This window comes from Pristis pectinata, chromosome 10 (assembly GCF_009764475.1).
Source record: "Pristis pectinata isolate sPriPec2 chromosome 10, sPriPec2.1.pri, whole genome shotgun sequence".
In the NCBI taxonomy this organism is placed as follows: Eukaryota; Metazoa; Chordata; class Chondrichthyes; order Rhinopristiformes; family Pristidae; genus Pristis; species Pristis pectinata.
In genome coordinates this window covers 94,308,747-94,331,872 of record NC_067414.1, presented here as the reverse complement: position 1 = coordinate 94,331,872, position 23,126 = coordinate 94,308,747, and the positions used below count along the sequence as shown (strand labels likewise).

General features: G+C 44.8%; 2 protein-coding genes across 4 annotated transcripts in view; one reads left to right on the top strand and one right to left on the bottom strand.

The window, feature by feature from the left end:
- mrps18a (mitochondrial ribosomal protein S18A) overlaps positions 1–5,154 on the top strand; it is an 88,546-nt gene extending 83,392 nt beyond the window's left edge. For 2 of the 3 annotated variants that reach the window (XM_052024746.1, XM_052024745.1), the window contains one exon: positions 4,830–5,154. In XM_052024746.1, the coding sequence (XP_051880706.1) occupies positions 4,830–4,974 (145 nt within the window). In that variant the 3' untranslated portion in view covers positions 4,975–5,154. The remainder of the gene's footprint in view (positions 1–4,829) is intronic. The other variant, XM_052024747.1, reaches the window with a different exon arrangement.
- Positions 5,155–5,195: 41 nt separating this feature from the next.
- Positions 5,196–23,126, bottom strand: part of rsph9 (radial spoke head component 9) — a 36,299-nt gene continuing 18,368 nt past the window's right edge. Inside the window, 1 exon segment of the mRNA XM_052024744.1 lies at positions 5,196–5,360. Within this exon segment, the coding sequence (XP_051880704.1) occupies positions 5,200–5,360 (161 nt within the window). The 3' untranslated portion in view covers positions 5,196–5,199.

Genomic DNA, 23,126 nt, shown 5'->3' with positions numbered 1-23,126 from the left:
AATGTACTGCCAGCGGTGGTGGTGGTAGAGGCACATAGCATAGGAGTGTTTAAGAGACTCTTAGATAGGCAGATGAAAATACAGGGAAGGGAGGGAAATGGTCAATGTGCGGGGAAGAGGGATTAGATTAATTAGGAGTCATTGGTTTAATTAGTTTGGCACAACATCGTGGACCGAAGGGCCTGTCCTGTGCTGTACTGTTCTATGTTCTATTATAGAGCAAGAATTGACAAAAACGTTTTTTTTTAAAACACAAAGTAGTTATCCTCAAGAATTGACTGCCTGTGGAATCAGGGCCTTCAAAAGGAAGTAGAACAGACATGACACACAGAGTTGTAGGGCTTTGGGGAAAAGCTGGATGAATGGAACTAAGAGCTGGCCTAGACCTGAGGGACTGAATGGCCTAATGCTGGAACAGTTCCATGATTCGATTGAACTTGCCGCTTCCTTGGCAAGAGGGCAAAAAGCTGGGAATAAGGGAAGTTCAGTCTGACAGACTCGAGCAGACAACAGCTGACTGCAGGAGAAACAAATCTTGACTTGACGATGCATCATTAAATGTCCGTACAAATCTGTTTGTGCTTCAATAAAATTGACACCGGTGATACATTTTTTCCCTTCCTTTGCCGTGGGAGATGAGTTAAGTCAGGCTTTGGAGTGTAGTAAAAGTATTTTATTGAAGACAGGGTGACTAACCAGCTGCTCTGAAATTATTCTTAATTTTTTTTATATATCTTTTATAAGCTCCTGTTATGACCTGCTAAAGGTTATCCATTTTTTAAAAGCAGAGGAAGCTATTTTCACAGCAGTTATTAATGACCGATTTAACTGTGAGGCGGAAGGTATGTTGAAAAACAGTCATTAGTGTCTGTAATTTAACTGCAGTGTACCAAGCCACTGCTGACTCACTGATTTATCAGCCATGCGGGCGCATCTCGCCTGCTACTCAGTAAAACAACTGGGACAGCTCTCCCCCCCTCTGTCTGAACTGGTCAACTGGGCAGGAGCATTCAGGGTTCAGTTCCTGCTTGTTCTCATCCAGAGCAACAAGTGAGGTAGTAAAGATGGCCTTGTTTCCTTTGATGGGGGTTTGAGAACAACATGCTGGGGTTGTGTTCCTGCTCACTCTCTGCTGGCTTCTGTTGGATAGAGCGAGCATCAGATTGGACCTGGTTTTGCTTCATTCCACCCCTGATGGACGTATAACTGTGAGATTTTTTTTTCTTCAAGTCTTCACCAACTCACCTCTCTTGGCACAGTAGTGTAGCGGTTAGCGTAACGCTTTCCAGCGCCAGTGACCCGGGTTCAATTCTGGACGCTGTCTGTAAGGAGTTTGTACGTTCTTCCCTGTGTCTGCTTGGGTTTCCTCCGGATGCTCCAGTTTCCTCCCACATTGCAAAGACGTACGGGTTAGGAAGTTGTGGGCATGCTATGTTGGCGCCGGAAGCGTGGCGACACTTGCGGGCTGCCCCCCAGAACACTACGCAAAAGATGTATTTCACTGTGTGTTTCGATGTACATGTGACTAATAAAGATACCTTATCTTAGTTCCAAAGGTACTGGTGAGCCACCCTCTGCTTCTCCCCCTTCTCCTCCACCCAGACACCACAGTCAAGCAGCAGTTACTCACCTGTGTGCCGTTGATGTAAAGTTCTACAGGAAGCATATTTCCTACCCGTGCTCCCTTTCTATCCCAAGCACCCAGCCATTACGCAGTATTTAGGTGCCTTTCTTGGAGTACGGTTGTCCAAGTGACAACCCCCACCCTGCCACCGCATCTCTCTCGGGCAGTGATCAAATAATTCCAAAAGTAGCACATCACCCCCACTCCACCCCCAAAAGGTACCCGGATTGTGTAGCAGTTATTCAACTGTGAACAGTAACCATGAGTGACATTCAACTACTGCAGTGGACTAAGTGTTAATCCAGTTTTTTTTTGTATTTATTAGGGTTGGCATTTATTGCCCATCCCTAATTCATAGAATCATAGAAAGTACAGCACAATACAGGCCCTTCGGCCCACAATGTTGTGCTGACCTTTAAACCTCGCCTAAGACTATCTAACCCCCTCCTCCCACATATCCCTCTATTTTAAATTCTTCCATACGCTTATCTAGCAATCTCTTGAATTTGACCAATGTACCTGCCTCCACCACCGCCCCAGGCAGCACATTCCATGCCCCAACCACTCTCTGGGTAAAAAAACCTCCCTCTGATATCTCCCTTGAACTTTCCACCCATTACTTTAAAGCCATGCCCTCTTGTATTGAGCATTGGTACCCTGGGAAAGAGGCGCTGGCTGTCTATCTATTCCTCTTAATATTTTGTACGCCTCTATCAAGTCTCCTCTCATCCTCCTTCTCTCCAAAGAGTAAAGCACTAGCTCCCTTAGTCTCTCCTCATAATGCACACTCTCTAAACCAGGCAGCATCCTGGTAAATCTCCTCTGCACCCTTTCCAACGCTTCCACATCCTTCCTATAATGAGGCGACCAGAATTGCCCTTGAAGATGGTGGTGAGTTGCCTTCTTGAACCACTGCAGACCTTCTGGTAAATGCACGCAAGTGTTGTTGGGGAAGGAGTTCAAGGATTTGAACCCAGCTTTGTCTAACAAATAGTGATGTATTTTCATGTGAGGGTGCTGCGTGGTGTTTCCATGCATCTGAAACCTTTGTCCTTGTCACTGGTAAAGGGTGCGGGTTTGGGAGTAGTGTGGGTGAGTAACTGCAGTGCGTTTTGTAGATAGCTCTCACTACCATAACTGCGGGTAGGGAGAACTGACGTTCTGAGTAATGGATGGATTGCCAATCATTTGGGCTGCTTTGTCGGATGGCATCGAACTGCTGGAGTGCTGTTGGAGCTCTGCTCATCCAAGCAAGAGAGGATTCCCTCGTGCTCCTAACTTATACCTCGATGCTGGGAAGGTTTTAGGGAGTCACTCATCACAGGATACCCAACCTCTGGCTGGTCCAGTTGAGTTTCTGGTCAGCGGTGACATCTAGGGTAGCTGTGAATTCAATGATGGCAACGTCATATATTAAAATTAGCAGTTAGATGGTCATTGCCTAACAGTTTTGTGATGCAAACAGTACTTGCCACCTGTGGTCCAATGAATAGTGTCTAGGTCTTACTGCAATCATCGGCAAACACCTCCATGCCTTATGGTAGAAGGAAGGCCATCGATCAAGTGGTTGAAGATGGTTGGGCCTCGGGCACCACCACTCTGAGGAACTCCTGCAGTGACATCCTGGGGCTGGGATGGTTAATCTTCAACAACCAGAAAGTCTTCCTTTGTGTGTGAGCCGTGACTCCAACCACTGGAGTGTTCTTCCCTTCATGCCCATTGATTTCAGGTTTATCAGGGTCCCCCTGTCCCTTGCTGGGGCAAATGCTGGACACTCTCACCTCACTGCTGGAATTCAACTCCTTAGTCTGTACCTGTAACAAGTCTGTAATAAGGCCGGGAGTCCAATGGGCTTGGAGAAACCCAAACAATGGGCATCAGTGAGCGTGTCATTTGACAGCACCGTCAACAACACCGTCCACCTCTCATTTTGTTAACAGGTCTTACCTGGGCAACTTTCTACGTCGTTGGGGTATATGATAGTGTTGTAATTGTACAGGAATAGCTTGGCTGGAGCCTCAGCTAGTTCTGGAGTGCAGCTCATCAGTACTACAGCTGGGGTGATGTCTGGTCACATACTCTTCTAAAAGTCCATGTCTCTCAGCCTTTTCTTGACATTACAGAGAGATCTTGGGGTGCAGGTCCATCGTACCCTAAAGGAGGTGACACAGGTGGGTAGGGGAGGAGGCATTTGGCATGCTTGCCTTCATAGGCTGAAGCATTGAGTATAAGATTTGGGATGTCATATTGCAGTTGTACAAAACATTGGTTAGACCGCACTTGGGAGTACTGTGTGCAGTTCTGGTCACCACACTACAGGAAGGATGTGGCAGCAAAAGAGAGATTCACCAGAACGTTGCCTGGAACGGAAGGCTGTAGTTCTAAGGAGAGATTGGACAGGATGGGTTTATTCTCCCTGGAATGTAAGAGGCTGAGGGGTGACCTTATAGAGGCCATGATCAGGTGAAGTGAATTGGCACTTCTGGCTGAACATGACTGCAAATGCTTCGGTCCTGTCTTTAGCACTCACGTGCTGGGCACTGCCATTAGTATGGATGGGGATGTTCTTGGAACCTCCTCCTCCAAAATTGCCATCACTGTTCAAAATTCAAAGTGTCTGAATTTGATGCGTAGGTTGATGCCAGGTCCTCCATTCAGTTTTGTTCGCAGAATCAGAATCGGGTTTATTATCGCTGACTTATATGACGTGAAATATGTTGTTTTGTGGCAGCTGTACAGTGCAAGACATAAAATATCTATCAATTACAGCAGGTAAGAATGTGTTGGATCTGGAGTTGCTTTTCAGTCTGGTTAAGGATGACAAATCTCCTCTGTTCAACCAAGTGGGTTTTATATGGAAATTTTGTGGTCATCATTACTAATGACTAGTTTTTCATAATACTACAGGTGCCATGGTTTGATCTCAGGCCTTAGTCTAGACTTATGGATTATTTTACCCACTGCATACTAACTCAGCATAAGACTGGGAATTGAAGCTGGTCTTGTTGCTGAGGCAGCTGCATTGTCAGGGTACCTTGCTGACCAAACCATGAAATATCTGTCTTTAGGAATCATTGTACGTGGTGTGCAGTTCCTGTGAGAGTCACACTGAAGCTGACACACTAGAGGCTACACACTTCATCATGTATCCTGTGCATTACTGTGAGTAACACCTCTGCAATTAAAAAAAACATCTTTTTTGCAGATACCTAACTCGATGGTCGGTGGATTCAGTGAAGCCCATTTGGAAGAAAGGCCTCAAGTGGTGTAAGGTGCGCATGCCTGTGGGAGACCCAATAATGAAGAATAACATTGTCTATGGGAAGAAACCCATCTATATGAAGCATTGATGGGGATGCTGGCAAACTCAAGTTCCTGGGCACTTTTTATAAACAAACATCTGGAAGGGTGTTCAAATAAGATTTATTCAGATACAGAGATTTCTTTGCTATTAATGTGTAAATAATAAACACGTGGATATCATCTGTAATTTGACTTGATGCAGATTAAAGCAAGAGAGGCTGGACTAAGCCAAGTCTCTTTGATTTTTGCTGGGGTTTGGATTGACCGGACTGTCATATCATGAAGGGGAAGTCCACGTTCTTCTCACCCAGGCCCATGTAGAGGTAGCCGAACTGAGTGGTTTCCGGCACATGGAAGAAGGTGAAGCCAGGCCAGAGGAGGTTTCTGAGAATGACCAGCCTATTACCTCTCTCGTATTGTAGACTCCAGAACACTGCAAACACAAAAGCACCCGTCTGTCAGTCTCCCATTTCAACCAGAGCTCAGGCTCTTATATGCCTGCTAAAGGGTTACTGCATTGTCATTAAAGTGCTGGGGCAGAAGCTTAAAATGACAGAAATTTGATTGTGTGAAGCAGTCCTGGGATCCAAAGACCTTTGGGTTAGAGGAACTGCAACAGAACACCTTTCTCGGATAATGCTAGGTCTCACTTGTCAGCCTGTACGCAGACCTTGCTCTTCATATAGGGGAGGGGTTTAGACACAAGCTGCAATTAGAAGCTGCCTAAGACAGCATCCAGGCAACCAAATGGTACCAGGGGTGAAAGACTTCACTTACAAGGTGAATCCAAAGGAACTAGAGTTGTTCTTCTTAGTGCAGAGGTTTAAAGGGAGATTTGATAAGCATATGTAACTACCTTCCCAGTTCCCAGTGGCAGAAGGTAGTTTACTTAAAGTGATTGCAGAAGAATTAGATGCAACATGTTGAAACGTTTTACCCAGGGAGCAGTGATCAGTAATGTACTCTCTGATTGATCATTGGAGGCCATTTCAATAATTATTTCAAAAGGGAATTGGATAAATACAATGGCAATACTTGCGGGGCGTATGAGAAAAGCAGGGGAGTGCACAAATTGAATAGCTCTTTCAGAAGTTACATTGTAGGTGCAATGGACCAGTTTCTGTACACCAGGGCCACACCCATTAACGACGCAACAAGACCACATGTAACAATAATAGTTGTTAACCTGTTTTTATGAGGGAAGAATGTTGGCTTGGGTACCAACCTGCTTTACAAATAGACCAGGCTGGAGTGAATGCCCAGGTATATTTTTTCGGGCAGATCACTGACCTTGATGTGCGTAAGTGACAGAAGAGGCACTCCAACAGAGGTACTGATGTGGAGAATTGGCTTTCTTTAAGTCTAGGGGCTGTAGTTATAACCAGCTCTCCTGACTCGAGAGCCAGAACAGCCACCGTGGGTAATTTTGCGCACCTTGTCTAGATTCCCTTGGGATCTTGCCAGCTAAACAGCCTTGATTAAATTAATGCTCCGTTTGTGTTTAGCTTAAAGGAAGAATTTAAGACATGAAGCCTTCAGAATTGCACCTGCCACTTTATCTTATAAACCCTTGGTAATACAAGACTCTTAATTGGACAGAAAAGCACTCTCTTATTCAGGAGACATTCTGAAATAATTCCTTCTAAAACAGATACGCTTTTCAGATTGAGTGGCTGAAATTAAAATATACACAGCTCCCATAAAATGAGCACCTCTGCCACCAGCCTGCGTATTAAGAGTTTTATTTTTCTGTGGGAGGGATGCTACACCTGAGTATGTCATGCACAGGCTATTTATTGTGCTTCTGTAAAACAGAGTATTGATTGAAGAATGATGTACCAGCAGTGGATTTATTTAATCAGCTCAAGGTCTCTTATTCCAGTCTCAAACATAATGGATTATTGCCATTAGCAGATGGACACATTGATAATAAGCCTTTTATATGGAAAATGTTCTGCAAAGCACTCCCTTTTTGGAACAACCTGACATTTAGAGCTGAAATAAAAGCACTAGCACAACTTTATTGGCCAGACCCTTTACTCTGAATAGGTATTACCAGTGGGGTAACAGACGGAGAAGCCGCAGCTGGTTTTTACTACATGTTAAAGGTCACCGGTTCAATTTCCGTCAGTAGTCTCTTAATACAGATCCTGAAAGGTGGGCGGAGGTGGGGGCAGGAGGATACGAGGAGATGCTCTGATGGGGAGGTGAATTTAGAAAGTCCTGTCAAAAGAAAACAAAGTTAACCTGGCGAGAATGTGCAGAGCAAAAAAAAAGGCCATCTGCTCACGTCAAAGTGGTAAGCTTGATATCTCCGGCAATAAGGCCTTGGCTTTTAGTAGTGCTGCCAGACTGATGGTCATTTACCCTGAGTGCTGCAATTCTATAGGGCCTCTGTGAGGAGGCACCACAGTCGTGGTCTCCGTACCTATAAACGTACATACTTCTGGATTTGTTTTCCTTGGAATACAAAAGGCTCAGAGCCTTATCATCTTTGCAAAGGTGTCTATGACCAGGTGAGAATAGGAGATTTAAAGGGGATCTGAGGAAGAATTCTTTCAGTCAGAGAGTAACTGGAATCTGGAAAGCACTGGTGAAGGCAGAGACTCACAACATCTAAAAAATAAACTTTTAGATAAGCAGCTGATACACCATGGCATGGAAGGTTGTGGGCCAAGGGTTGGAAAATAGGATTAATGTCCTAGATGTTCTGGCGTGGACACAGTGGGCCGAAGGAGCTGTTTCTGTGCTCTGTGACTCACCATATGCAGGGAAGTTCGCTAGTTCATTTATGAAGGGAGATTGAGCAGACTAAGCCCATATTCTCTTCAGTTAACAGGAAAGAGAAATCTTAGTGAAACTTTCTAAAATCTTACATGGGTCTAAAGGCAGGTTGCAAAGAAGTTGTTTCCCCTTTGACCCATCTTGTCCATGCTAACCAAGGTGTCTACCTGAGCTTGGCCCATTGTCCAAGTTGTCCACTTGAGCTAGTTCCATCTGTCTGCGCTTGGCCCATATCCCTCTAAACCATTCCTATCCATGCATCTGTCTAAATAGAGTCATAGACGGAAACAGGCCCTTCGACCCAACTTGTCCGTGCCGACCAAGATGTCCATCCGAGATAAGCCCACTTGCCTGCGTTTGCCTCATATCCCTCTAAATCTTTTCTATCCATGTACCTGCCCAAATGTCGTCTAAACATTGTTACTGTACCCGCCTCAACCACTTCCTCTGGCAGCTCCATATGCCCACCACCCTCTGTGTGAAAAACATGCACCTCAGGTCCCGTTTAAATCTTTCCCTTCTCAATTTAAATCCATGCCCTCTAGTTTTCAGCACTATAATTCCAAGCAAACTCATCTCCAAGCTCCTAGACCTGGGACTCAACACCTCCCTTTGCAACTGGATCCTTGACTTTCTGGTCAACAGACTGCAATCAGTAAGGATAGGCAGCCACACCTTCTCCATGATTATCCTCAACACTGGTGCCCCACAAAGCTGTGTCCTCAGCCCCCTACTCTATTCCCTATACGCTCATGACTGTGTGGCCAAATTCTGCTCTAACTCCTACAAGTTTGCAGATGACACCACTGTAGTGGTCCGAATCTCAAATAGCAATGAGTTGGGGTACAGGAAGGAGACAGAAAGCCTAGTGACATGGTGTCATGACAACAACCTTTCCCTCAATGTCAGCAAAACAAAAGAACTGGTCATTGACTTCAGGAATGGGGGCAATGCACACACTCCTGTTTACATTAATGGTGCTGAGGTCGAGAGGGTTGAGAGCTTCAAGTTCCTAGGCGTGAACGTCACCAGTAGTCTGCCCTGGTCCAACCATGTAGATGCAATGGCCAAGAAAGCTCACAACTGTCTCTACTTCCTCAGGAGGCTAAAGAAGTTTGGCAGGTCCCCATTGACCCTCACCAATTTTTATAGATGCACAGTAGAAAGCATCCTATCCGATGCATCATGGCTTGGAATGCCAACTGCTCTGCTTAGAACCGCAAGAAATTTCAGAGAGTTCTGGGCACAGCTCAGCACATCACACAAACCAGCCTCCCTTCTATGGACTTTGTCTACACTTCTCACTGCCTCGGTAAAGCAGCCAACATAATCAAAGACCCCTCCCGCACTGGACATTCTCCTCCCCTCTCCCATCGGGCAGAAGATACAAAAGCCCGAAAGCACATACCACCAGGCTCAAGGACAGCTTCTATCCTGCTGTTATAAGACAATTGAACGGACCTCTTGTACAATAAGATGGACTCTTGACCTCACAATCTACTTCGTCATGGCCTTGCACCTTATTGTCTGCCTGCACTGCACTTTCTCTGTAACTGTAACACTATATTTCGCATTTGATTATTACTTTTCCCTTGTACTACCTCAATGCATTGATGTGGTGAAATGATCTGTATAGATGGCATGCAAAACAAAGTTTTTCTCTGTACCTCAGTACATGTGACAATAATAAACCAATTTACCAATTTTAGCAACTTAGCAATTTTGACTCCCCTATCCTGGGAAAAAGACTGTGTCTTTTAAATATTGTAATTGTACCCACGTAAGGTTTTGAATCATGTGAACATCCTGCAATATTAAGGCACTTCTCTCAATACAAGGTGCATGAATGGAGGTGGCCAGCACTAGTGCTGGAACGGAAGGGAGCCATACCACTGGAGACTGTCTTTGTTCTCAGACAGTCCTTTGAGGATGACTTGTTTCCACTCCAGTTCTGAGGTAGCTGATGAGGTCAATGTGGGAACATGATGGGGCAGGCTGATGGGGTGGCTGGGTAGTGAGACGGAAAGGTTTGGCTATGTACCAACAGGGACTACATTTGAAATCTAATTCAATACCAAAAACTTTGGGCTTTCCCAAGGATGTGATACTTGTTTTTTAACTTGTCACATCCTCAGGAAATCCCAGAGCTTTTTGTGTTGAATAAGGTTTCAAATTTAGTCTCTGTTGGTACTTAGCCAAACCTTCCCATCTCACTAACTACCCACCCCATTTATTTCCCTTCACTCATGAGGTTAGGTGGAGAAAATGATGGGTCTGCAGGGGGAATCCTATCAAAATCAAGAACCCATACCCTCCTGCATAGTCATAAAGCACAGAAACAGGCCCTTCAGCCCAACTCGTCCATGCCACCCAAGATGCCCATTTGTCAGTCCTATTTGCCTATGTTTGGCCCATATCCCTCTAAATCTTTCCTATCCATGTACCTCTCCAAGTGTCTTTTAAATGTTATTGTACCTGCCTCAGCCATTTCCTCTGGCAGCTCGTTCCATATACGCACCACCCTCTGCATGAAGACGTTTCCTCTCAGGTCCCAGTCAAATCTTTCCCCTCTGAAAGTTGCTTCACAGGTGGATAGGGTATTTAAGAAAGCTTATGGGGTGTTAGCTTTCAAAAGTCGAGGGATCGAGTTTGAGAGCCGGGAGGTAATGATGCAGCTCTATAAAACTCTGGTTAGACCACACTTAGAGTACTGTGTCCAGTTCTGGTCGCCTCATTATGGGAAGGATGTGGAAGCGTTGGAAAGGGTGCAGAGGAGATTTACCAGGATGCTGCCTGGTTTAGAGAGTGTGCATTATGAGGAGGGACTAAGGGAGCTAGTGCTTTACTCTTTGGAGAGAAGGAGGATGAGAGGAGACATGATAGAGGTGTACAAAATATTAAGAGGAATAGATAGAGTGGACAGCCAGCGCCTCTTTCCCAGGGCACCAATGCTCAACACAAGAGGGCATGGCTTTAAAGTAATGGGTGGAAAGTTCAAGGGAGATATCAGAGGAAGGTTTTTTTACCCAGAGAGTGGTCGGGGCATGGAATGCGCTGCCTGGGGTGGTGGTGGAGGCAGGTACATTGGTCAAATTCAAGAGATTGCTAGATAAGCATATGGAGGAATTTAAAATAGAGGGATATGTGGGAGGAAGGTGATAGTATTAGGAGAGGTTTAAAGGTCGGCACAACATTGTGGGCCAAAGGGCCTGTACTGTCCTATGTCCTTGTTCGCCTTAAACCTATGCCCTCTAGGTTTTAATTCTCTTTTCCTGGAAGAAGACTGTGTGCATTCACCCTATCTACGTCCCTCATGAATGTATACCCCTCAGTCTCCTGCACTCCGAAGAATAAAGTCCTAGCCTGCCCAACCTCTCCCTATAACTGAGGCTCTCGAGTCCTGGCAACATCCTCGTAAGTCTTTTCTGCGCTCTTTCCAGCTTTATGACGTCTTTCCTATAACAGGGTGACCAAAACTGTGCACAGTGATCCAGGTGTGGCCTCACCATGTTGGAAGCAAAGCAGGCTAATTACGCAATGCATGACAACATTAATGGCAAATTCATCTGCTGTGGCAGTGCTGGTTGATGAGGGAATATCTGCTCCTCTACTCTGCCACATTCACACCCTGTGATGACAGCTGAGGAACCACAACCCTGTACCCCCCGGCAAAATGATTGGGGATTATTCCCAGACAACAGTGTTTTGATGGTGTGGCTTTTGAATCCAGGCTCAAACTATACCCACACACAAACATTTTTCACCAAAATGCATTGCAGAATTGCTTGCAGCTGAATGACTAATTAGAGTCAAATTATTTTTATAGGCTTTTTTTTTAAAGTAGTGAAAGTTTAGACAATTAATGATGGTTGACATATTTACTGGTGCAAAGGAACCTGCCTGCTTTCATTTGCTAAGTTTTGTGTTTATCAGGGGAAGGTGAGGGACACTCCATCTTAGGTACCTGGTTACAGCAGATCAAAGAACCTTTGAAACAGCACCACTGCTACTGAGCCACTCTCCACTCCCTGTTCTCCCTTGACCAGCTGTCCCTTTAACAGTCTCTGAGTGAAATGTTTATTTACGGCTGATTTTTACTCATGATCCCACAACATCTCAGATCCACAGAAGCAGGCGGTCCATGCTGGTGCGCGCGAGCTCGCTTCAACCATTCTTCCTCCAGCACTGCTTTGGGCATGTATTTATCCAGCATCCATGTGGTGGCAGGTTCCACACAACATGCACTCGGACCACAATCAATTCACGGGGAATTCCGTTCACCACCAGAAATCTGCGTGGGATTCCTCCGGGTGCTCCGGTTTCCTCCCACATTCCAAAGACGTGCGGGTTAGGAAGTTGTGGGCATGCTGTGTTGGCGCTGGAAGTGTGGCGACACTTGCGGGCTGCCCCCAGAACGCTCTACGCAAAAAAGATGTATTTCACTGTGTGTTTCGATGTACATGTGACTAATAAAGATATCTTAACCAGGCTAACCCAGTGTATTTTAACTTCTATTTTGACATCTTGGGTAAAGATGAGTTTAGATAGACTTAAGGTTTAAAGTGAGAGGGGAACGATTTATCACATGGATAAGTTTATCGCACAGAGGGTGGTGGGTATGTGGAACGAGCTGCCAGAGGAAGTGGTGGAGGCGGGTACAATTACAACGTTCAAAAGACACTTGGACAGTTACATGGTTAGAAAAGGTTTAGACAAATGCAGGCAAGTGGTACTAGCTTAGAGGGGCATCATGGATGAGCTGGGCCGAAGGGACTGTTTTCTGTTTCACGCTATCACTCCTTTCAGGATCTTTTAATTTTTTTTCCTTTTAACGTGGAAGGAGGCTGTTCGGCCCACCCAATCTATACTGGCTGAGGGCAGTGTCATAAATTTTATTCTCCCTGTAATCTCTTCTCTCTCGTGTGCTCATCATCTCCACCCTGATTTGATTCTGATGTTAAATACTCTGGGTACATTGGATGCTAATATTACAGTGCAGGAATTTATTACAGTGTACAGTAGCAGGCACATAAGCTTTCCATGAATAATCGGATTTTACTGCTCCCCTTTAAATAATTCTTCTACTTCAGGCATCTTCCACAGTGCCCTGCCCTGAACTTGTCTTTTTTCATTAACGAAGGATACATTTGTTTTGCAAGCTGAAATTAATCAAACCTCCACAGACTCCTTCAATTTTGGGCTTAAATTTCCCTTGGCATTTCTGCCCAAAATTAATCAAGGCACTTTAGTGGAGTACTTGTGTGCTCTGCTGCTCTACACAAACCCTTGCAGAATAAAAAAAACGGTGTCCTGCCAAGAACAGGTTCCCAGCACTGTTACCAAGTTTTAGTCAGTCACAGCCTTTTAGATCCTGTCCAGAAAGATTATTGTCCTCCACAGTCCAAACAGCTGGATAGCAAAGCAGAATTTTTGAAAACAGAAGTAATTAATAAATAAAAGCTCATCAATCTGGAGACATCCTGGAAATCCATTTTGACAGCCAACTGTTTCTTAAGAGTTCCTGGAAGTTTATCCCTTCCGCTGAATTTCAGACCTAGACTTATCTCTTCCTACTTTTAAAATGTGTTGGCTTGCTCCCAACATTTCCCTACATTTCTACGGAACTTCTAAAGGATTTCATCGATTGTGAGGCACGGGAGCATGGTTTCAGGTTGGGAGCAGTTTGTTTTGTTGATCCTTCTTTCCCTTCTAACTCCCCTTCCATTCCTGGCATTTCTGTGTTGCTAAATGTCCTTACAAGCTCATCCTTCACTCTTGTCATTACCCAGGCTGAGTAACTCCCACCTGCCCACTGAGCATGCACAATGACATTGGAGCATCTCAAAGGCTAGCCCTGACTGAGTTGTGGTCAGGAAGGGGTGACAGTGGGAGGTGGGGAGGAGAACTAATCTATCACTGCCCAGTGACTTTGGCAAGCAGGAGTCTGCAGACAGCACAAGGAGTCAACTGTGAAGAACGGCCTTTACGGTGAGGTGCAAGAGAGTGGCTGGGATCTGGAATATGACCTGCAGGGTCAGAGATCCCATATCAACCAATGTTTCCCTGGACGCCTCATAGATTCTATGTTCCCACAGGAGAAATCTTAGGTGTTCAGACCACGTTCTTCTGCCCCCTTTTCGTTGAACACTCGTCAGCTATAAAAATATAGGGAGAGGTGGAAGTTCAGTTTTCCTCGACAATCACCTGATTGAGTCGTGAATGGTCTGTTGACTATGGCGAGGATGTGCATCTGGGGACCTGTGATGGGAGTGTGGGGTTGGGGCAGTGGTGACGGTGTGGGGACGGTTGTGGTACTGTAACCTCTAGGAACACAGCTGGGTTAAATAGGCAGGTCAGGCAGAGAGCATTAAGGGGAGGATAGTTGCAAGAAGAGAAGTAACCTACCGAAGTGGAAAGTCCCTTTGTCATAAGTTCCAAAATCAGCAATGATAAACTGCCTTCCTCTTTAGTTACTGACTGAGCTTGCTGTGGATTGTCATGCATCTCAGAGCCAGGAGCTTTCCCGAATGTTGTCAGCACAGTTGGGAAATAATGTGCTCGGACCCTCTCACTCACTGCCTAGTTAGTCTCCACTGCAAAGCCTCGAGACCCACAATCTTGTACCTTTTCAAATTCAAAGTCAAGTTTATTGTCAGATGCACAAGTCCATGTGTGCACAGGTGCAGTGAAAAACTTACTTGCAGCAGCATCACAGGCACATAGCATCAGATAAGCAGCATTCACAAGAGAAACATAAACTATACACAATGTTTACAAGAAAGAACAGATTTAGAACAAAAGAAGGTCCATTTTATTGCAAAGCGATCAGAGTGTCGTGGTGTTGCTATACTGTAGTGATTAGGGTTGTGCAGGTTGGTTCAAGAACCGAATGGTTGGAGGGAAGTAGCTGTTCTTGAACCTGGTGGTGTGGGACTTGGGGCTTCTGTACCTCCTGCCCGATGGTAGCTGCGAGAAGATGGCACGGCCCGGATGGTGGGGCTTGTTGATGATAGATGTTGCCTTCTTGAGGCAGCACCTCCTGTAGATACTACTGATGGTGGGAAGGGATGTGTCTGTGATGTGCTCGGCTGAGTCCACTACTCTCTGCAATATCTTACATTCCCGCACATTCGAATTGCCGTACCAGACCATGATGCAAACCATAGGAACCCCAGGGGTTGAAGCTGTCCAAAGAATATTTCTACTGATGCAGTCCACACTGGACATGGTGCAGGGAGTATGGAAGTACGGGGTTATGCCACTGGACCAGAAATCAGGAGTCCTAGACTAATCCAGAGGTACCAGTTGAAGTCCACCCTGGCAGCTGAGTATTTTAAATCCAGTTTGTTTAAATAGACTGGAATAAAGGAACTAACATCTTGAATGGCGGCTAAAAAGGTATTGGCTTGTCATAAAACCACATCTATTATCCTTCTGAGAAGAAATTCTGCCTCCTTTCCTTGTCTGGCCTTCATGTTACCCCAGGTCCACAGACTCCTAACTACTCTCTGAAACAGCTCAGCTCATAACCATTGCACCAGACCATGAAGAGTAATAGGAGGTCCAATTCTCAGGTCAATTAGAGAATGCTCTTGCTAATGAGACCCACTATCCACGAATGAATAAAAAAAATATTGTGCGGGTTGGAAGTGGGGGGATTAAGCCACATCACTCTCTCCAAGTGTTTATTGTTGGAGCGTCAGATAAAGATAACAAAACCTTGAGACAAAGGGCTGAGGCAATGAAGAATAAATACAGAAAGGTCACGAGAATCCAATTCGTATGTCACTCTATAAATAAAAGCAAAAGAAAGTTCAGAGGTTCGTAGTTAAAGGATGAAGAAAAGTTCAAAGGGAGTCATTGTTAATGAAAGTGGTCCCAACTGTGAGGCCTTCTGATCTGAAGCTCGTCCAGATAACTCCTGTCCTGCTACCTTTCCCTAACCTGATGAGCAACATATGCCAAGGAGAGGGTTAAACCCAGAAGGAACTAGGAAGGAGACATACAATGTGTATATGGAACAAGTTGCCAGAGGAAGTCGTTGAGGGAGGTACAATAACAACATTTCAGAGACACTTGGACAGGAACATGGATAGGAAAGGTTTAGAGGAATGGGACAAATGGGCATCTTGGTTGGCATGGACGAGTTGGGCCGAAGGGCCTGTTCCCATTATGTAAATCTCCACGACACACAGGTATCTTCCTCCTTGTTTGCCTCAAGAAGCCATTTCCATCGCTTTGAGCCAACAAGGCAGCTGCCAAAATCTCAAGATTGTCCGGGAATTGAAGGCAAATCCCAAGAAAACTGCAGCAAAGAAAATTCTGTCCTTTGCATTGCTGTAATCTTCTCTAAAAATTGCAGTGACACAGGGGAAAAAAAAAAGTCAGCCTGACAGAGAGTCAAGGTGAAGCCAACTGGGCAACAGGCGTTCTCCCAATTGGCCACGGGTGCCGCAGTGTGCAAGGGTGCTGGTGAACAGTGGTAGTCACGGGTTAGTGTGGACCAGGTCATGAATTCCCCCAGTCAGAGTTGCCAACAGGTAGTACTGAAGAAAGCACTTCAGTGAAGGAAGAGGCACAGACAGTGTAGTGAATGGTGAACAGCAGCTCCTTTCAGAGTCAGCAAGACAGTTTCATCTATTTGAAGGATTTTTCTCCAAGTCTTTCAATAAGGAACAGACTTCCTATGAAAAAAAAAGCCCAGATTTTCCCATCGTCAACTAATTCAGTAAATAACATAACTTAGACAGTTAGGGGGCAGAGTTGGGGTACACACTCTATACTTGGAAACAGAAGCCCCCAATAAAACATCAATCCTGACAAGCCAATATAATAATTGTACATATAGAATGTCTTGTGTCTGGATTAAATGGTTCACACAGGATTGATTTTGTAGTCAGGATTGTGTTATAGGATCACAGGATGACATAACAGAAAGGAGGCCAATTGACCCATTGTGCCAGTGCCAGCTTTCTGAAAGCACTCTTCAATTAGCCACCGACCCAAGTCCTTCCTCTACATCTCAACAAAACTCTTTCTCTTCAAATAGTCATTTAATTGCCTTTTGAAAGTTCTTATTGAAATTGCTTCCACCACCCTTGCAGGCAGTTAATTGCTGTGTAAAAAAGGGAAAGAAGATTTTCCTCATCTTTTGTTCCTTTGTCAATTAGCTAAAATGTGTGATAGGAACAGGCTAAGGGGAAAGTGAATGAGAGTCAGCGTCCTCTCCCAGGCCAACACTCTGAGCGTTGATGGCCCAGTTACACTCAGTTGCTCCGATGGGCAGGCCACATCATTTGGAAGCCTGACATCGGATTCCCAAAGCAGACACTCCACTTTGAGCTCTGTGGACAGACTCGAGGATATGCTCAAAACAGCCTTGAAAAATTGCAACATTTCCATTGACTCTGAGAAATCCCTGGCCCATGACTGCTTGAGGTGGAGAAGGAGCATTCGGGATGATGTCCATGCATGGGAAAACGTGAAAGGAACACACCACCTCTTTCAACTGTGGAAGAATCATGAGGCACACACCATAGAAACAGGCCCTTACAGCTCGATTCATCCACGCCGATGGTGATGCCTATCTACTAACATAGAACAGTACAGCACAGGAACAGGCCCTTCAACCCACAGTGTTGTGCTGAACTAATTAAGCTAATGATGCCTAATTACACTCATGCCTTCTGCCTGCACAAGATCCATATCCCTCCATTCTCTGCACATTCATGTGCCTATCTAAGAGCCTCTTAAATGCCTCTATTGTATCTGCCTCCACCCCCACCCCTGGCAGCACATTCCAGGCACCCACCACTCTCTGTGTAAAAAAGAACCTGCCCTGATCATCTCCTTTGAACTTTTTACCTCTCATGCCCTCTAGTATTAAACATTTTGACCCTGGGAAGATACTGGCTGTCTACTCTCTCTATGCCTTTCATAATTTTATAAACTTCTGTCAGGTCTCCCCTCAGCCCCCACTGCTCCAGAGAAAACAACCCTAGTTTGTCCAACCTCTGCAAATCTGCAGTTCCCACATTGGTTCTGTGGGTTCTCAGGTAACCAGAGTGGAATCAAGTCATCCATGATCCCAAAGGAGTGTTGAAGGGGAAAAATAGAGTAAAGCATGGACACTAAAATTTGAAGCATACCTCGATCAGCTATAGAGTCGCTTACTGCTTTAACGAGTTAATTTAAAGCAGGATGTTCCTGTTCTTATTAAAAGAGTTAAATGACTAAAACCCTGCTATTTGGTCTTAAAATAAGACCTTAATTTTGAATCCACGGAAACAATTAATGGTAAGAACAATTACAGCCCTCAGGGTGGTATCTCTGTGGTTCCAAACCTGTGCTATACCACATTCTAGCACCTTGTTAACAAGCCTCGTAGGACATCACCGAAGACGGAATCCAAGCGACTTTACCAAGTTCCATGACCGTGACAAGCCTGAGGTATGTTTTGGAGCTCCCCACCTTTAGGAAGTTTGCCACGGCCCATATATTTTCAATGTATATGGAAGGATGAGGGCAGGGGTATGTTGTGTATAATAACAGGCTTCAGTTCTTTTCCTGAAATTGGATACGATCCAATGCTGCCAATCCTTTTGTGGGTAATTTTATCAACAATTAAGATTCATCAGCGATGGCATCAGATAAACATTTCAAGCTGATGTGGGGCGTAAACAGTGAAAAGTGTGTTAAATTATTTTCAGGGGAGATGGTGGTGTGGTGTGTAATGGTAGGGGTGTGGTGAAGGCACAGTGAGGGGTGGTGGTGAGGGTAGTGGGCAAGTGAAGAACAGCATTGGAAGAGAGCAATGGGAGTCTAAATCTTGTTTAGTTTTCCAGCATTTTCTGATTTTTTTCCTTATCCTACATGCAAAAGACTGTGTAATGAGTTATTAATGGTCATGTGGTGGGATTTACCCGCTTATTTATTCCAGCATTTTCCATTTTCTGTTTTTTTTTCCCCTTATACTGCACACGTAAATCTAGCCTTGCTGGACAAGTCCCACCACCTTATCATGAACAACTCATTACTCAGGCCTGGAGGCTTAATGTGCTGATAACTGTATACCCGTTAGGCTGTTTTGACTCACCCTATCACAGACATTCCCTTTGTTCTACACACCCCTGCCCCACCTACTGAAAACTAACTTGCATCCCTCTCTTTTCTAGTTCTGATGTAGGGTCACATACCCACAATGTTGGCTGTTTCTCTGCCTGATCTGCTGAGTATTTCCAGCATTTTCTGATTTTGTTTCAGATGTTCAGCATCAGCAGTTTTGTTTTCTTTTTACTTTTTTGATTTTCTCTGACTCAGACTGACTGATTATGAGAATGCTCAGTGATCTAGCTGTGGTCTGCTCTCAGTTTTATTGACAACTGAGACAGTCAAGGAAGAGGAAGATAAGAGGAAATCAAAGCAGGGTAGGACTTGTACAGTGAATGGTAGTGCCCTGGGGAGTGTTCTGGAACAGAGGGACCTAGGAGTGCAGGTACATAGTTCGCTGAAAGTGGTGTCACAGGTAGACAAGGTGGTGAAGAAGGCGTTTGGCGTACTGGCCTTCATTAGTCATTGCACTGAGTATAAGAGTTAGGATGTTACGTTGCAGTTGTAGAAGACATTGGTGAGGCCACATGGAGTACTGAGTACAGTTTAGTTTACTCTGTTATAGGAAAGACATCACTAAACTGGAAAGAATGCAAAGAAAATATACGAGAATGTTCCCAGGTCTTGAGGGCATGAGTTACAGGGAGAGGTTGGGCAGGCTAGGAATTTATTCCTTGGAGCGTAGGAGACTGAGAGGTGACCTTACAGAAGTACCTAAAATCACGAGGGGTGAACGCGCACACAGTCTTTTCCCTAGGGAAAGGGAACTAAAAACTAGAGGGCATAGGCTTAATGTGAGAGGGGAAAAACTTAAAAGGAACCTGAGGGGCAACTTCTTCACGCAGAGGGTGGTGCATATATGGAACGAGCTGCCAGAGAAAGTAGTTGAAGCAGGTACAATAACAACATTTAAAGGACATTTGGATATGAATAGGAATAGTTCAGAGGGATATGGGCCAAATGTAAGCAAATGGGACAATCTTAGATAGTCGTCTAGGTCGGCATGGATGAGCTGGGCTGAAGAGCCTGTTTCTGTGCTGTTCGACTCTGTGACTCTAGAATGGAGAATGGGCAGTTGAGGCAGATACAATAACATTATGATTACGTATTGGCTGTTAGATTTTGGCAAAGAACACTTGGAACGTTGCATGGAGTGCCCTGGGGATCAGCTTTGTAACTTGCAGAACACTAATCACATCTATTTCCAGTCTATCTCATTTCCCTGATTGAGTTAATGTAAACAATATCTACTGGGCTTTCTTTAATCTAACCCACCAGGCACTTCCTCTATTAGTCAAACAACTTTCCTTCAAGAAGCTGTACTCTGAACACTGGGTTCATTTCTCCTCAATGGAGCGTACGGGAAGTATCTGGAAAAAGGCCAAGGAAGGATCGCAAATTCAATTCCTTTGGTCAAAGGATCAGGTTACAAACAAAAGGAGATGAAAAATGAAAATCAAAGTAACTGCTGATGCTGCAAATAAAAGCAGGAGACACAGGAAGCAGAGAGATGATCAGGCAGCATTTGTGGAAAGAGAAACAGAGTTAACATTTGACAAAACACAAGAGACTGCGTCTGCTGGAATCTGGAGCAACACAGAAGGCACTGGAGGAACTCAATGGGTCAGGTAACATCTATGGAGGGAAATGGACAGCTGATGTTTCAACTGGACCATAAGATACAGGAGCAGAATTAGACCATTCAGTCCATCATTTGCTCTACCATTCGACCATGGCTGATTTTTTTTCAACACCATTTTCTTGCCTTCTCCCCATAACCCTTATCCCCTTATCAATCAAGAAAGTATCAATCTCTGCCTTAAATGCACCCAATGACTTGGCCTCCACAACCCTCTGTGGCAACGAATTCCACAGATTCACCACCCTCTGGCTGAAGAAATTCCTTCTCATCTCAGTTCTAAAGGGATGTCCCTTTATTCTGTGCTCTTGGATCCCAGACTCTCTTACTGTACATCCTCTCCACGTCCACTCTATCCAGGCCTTTCAATATTCAGTAGGTTTCAATGAGATCCCCCCCTCATCCTTCTGAACTCCATTGAGTACAGACCCAGAGCAATCAAACGCTCCTCTTACGTTAAGCCTTTCATTCCGAGGATCATTTTTTGTGAACCTCCTCTGGACCCACTCCAGGGCCAGCACATCTTTTCTTAGACACAGAGTCCAAGGTTGCTTAGTTGGTAAGATGGGCAGAGAAATGGCAGATGGAATTTAACTGAAAAATATGAGATGATGCATTTTGTGAGGACTAAGAGGCAACTAAGTTGTGTACAAGGCACAATGATAGGACTCAACGAAGCATTGAGGAATAAAGCAACCTTGATGTACATGTCCAAGGATCCCTGACTGCAGCAGCACAAGATAGTTAAGGTGACTAAAAAGGCATCTAGGACCCATTTCTTCATTACGTGGAGCAAAGAATATAGGAGCAGGTATGTTTCGGTACAATTATATAAAACATTAGTTAGGCCACAGCTGGAACACTTGGTGTTCACCTTGGAGTAGAGGAGGCTGAGGGGGGACTGACTGAGGTATACAAAATTGTGAGAGACAGGGTAGATAGTGAGCACCATTTATCCTTAATCGAGGCGTCTATAACCAGGTGTTTAAAAGATAGGAGACTTAAAGGAAATTTGAGGAAGCCTTTTTTTCTTTCAGCCCAGGTTGCAGTTTCCATTAGTCAGAGAGTGACGGATAAAGGGACATAGCTACAAGGAGCCAGTCACTTAAAACTGAGGTGTGTAGAAACTTCTTCTCACAGAAGGTAGTGAATCTCTGGAATTCTCTGCCCTGAGGGTACTGAAGGCCAGATCATGAGATGGATGTAAGGTGGAGATAGATAAATATTTGAAAGGTCAAGGAATTAAGGGTTATAAAGAACTGGCATAGGAGTTGAGACCAGCATAGATCACCCATAATCATATTGAATGGGATGGCTCCTGTGTCCTTGTGATAGAGATTCTCACAATGTTTAAATAGTATTTAGATGGACACTTGAAATGCCATGGCATAGAAAAGCTATGTGTCTAGTGCTGATGATGGAGTTAGCAGAGATAGGTACAATGGTAGGCGGGGACATGGTTGATGGAAGGACTTATGACCTTTTGTCAGAACTGGAAAAGAGATAAAAAAGTAGATTTTAAGTTACAGAGAGCTCTGCATTATGCAGCTTTTCTGTTCCTTTGTACCTTATCTAGGCACGGTAGCATAGTGGTTAGCATAATGCTTTACAGCGCCAGCGACCCGAGTTCAAATCCGGCCACTGTCTGTAAGGAGTTTGTACGTTCTCCCCGTGTCTGTGTGGGTTTCCTCCGGGTACTCCGGCTTCCTCCCACATTCCAAAGACGTACAGGTTAGGAAGTTATGGGCATGCTATGTTGGCGCCAAAAGCGTGGCGACACTTGCGGGCTGCCCCCCAAAATCACTACACAAAAGATGTATTTCACCGTGTGTTTCGATGTACATGTGACTAATAAAGATCTTATCTGTCTAGCTCCCATTGTTAATTTATCAACTGGATGACGTCATCTGCAGCTGTACTGGTCATAGAGTCATACAGCACAGAAACCTTCAGCCCAACTGGTCCACGCTGACCAAGATGCCCATCTAAGCTAGTCCCATTTGCCTGCACTTGGCCCATATCCCTCTAAACCTTTCCAACACCTTTTAATTGTTGTTAATGTACCTCCCTCAATCACTTCCTCTGGCAGCTCATTCCATATACTGACCACTCTCTGGGTGAAAAAGTTGCCCCTCATTCCTATTAAATCTCCCCTCTCACCTTAAAGCTATGCCCTCTAGTTCTTGATTCCCCGACCCTGGGAAAAAGACCGTATTTATGCCTCTAATAATTGTATACACCTCTATAAGATCACCCCTCATTCTCCTATGCTCCAATGAAAAAAGTCCCAACCTGCTCAACCTTTCTCTATAATTCAGTCCCTCAAGTCCCGGCAACATCCTCGTAAATCTTCTCTGCACTCTTTCCAGCTTAATGGCATCTTTCCTATAGCAGGCGTTACTTCAGGACTTGCTCAGGGCAGTGTCCTATGCCCAACCATCTTCAGTGCTTCATTGATGACCTTTATTCCATCATAAAGTCAGGGAACATAGTACATAGAAGAATACTGCACAGGAACAGGCCCTTCGGCGCACCATGTCTGTGCTGACCGTGATGCCAATACAAACATGGCCTTTATCCCTCCTTTCCCTGCCTGTCCATGTGCTTGAGGGGATGGTCGCTGATGAATGCATGATGTTCAATTGCATCCATAACTCCTCAGCAAAT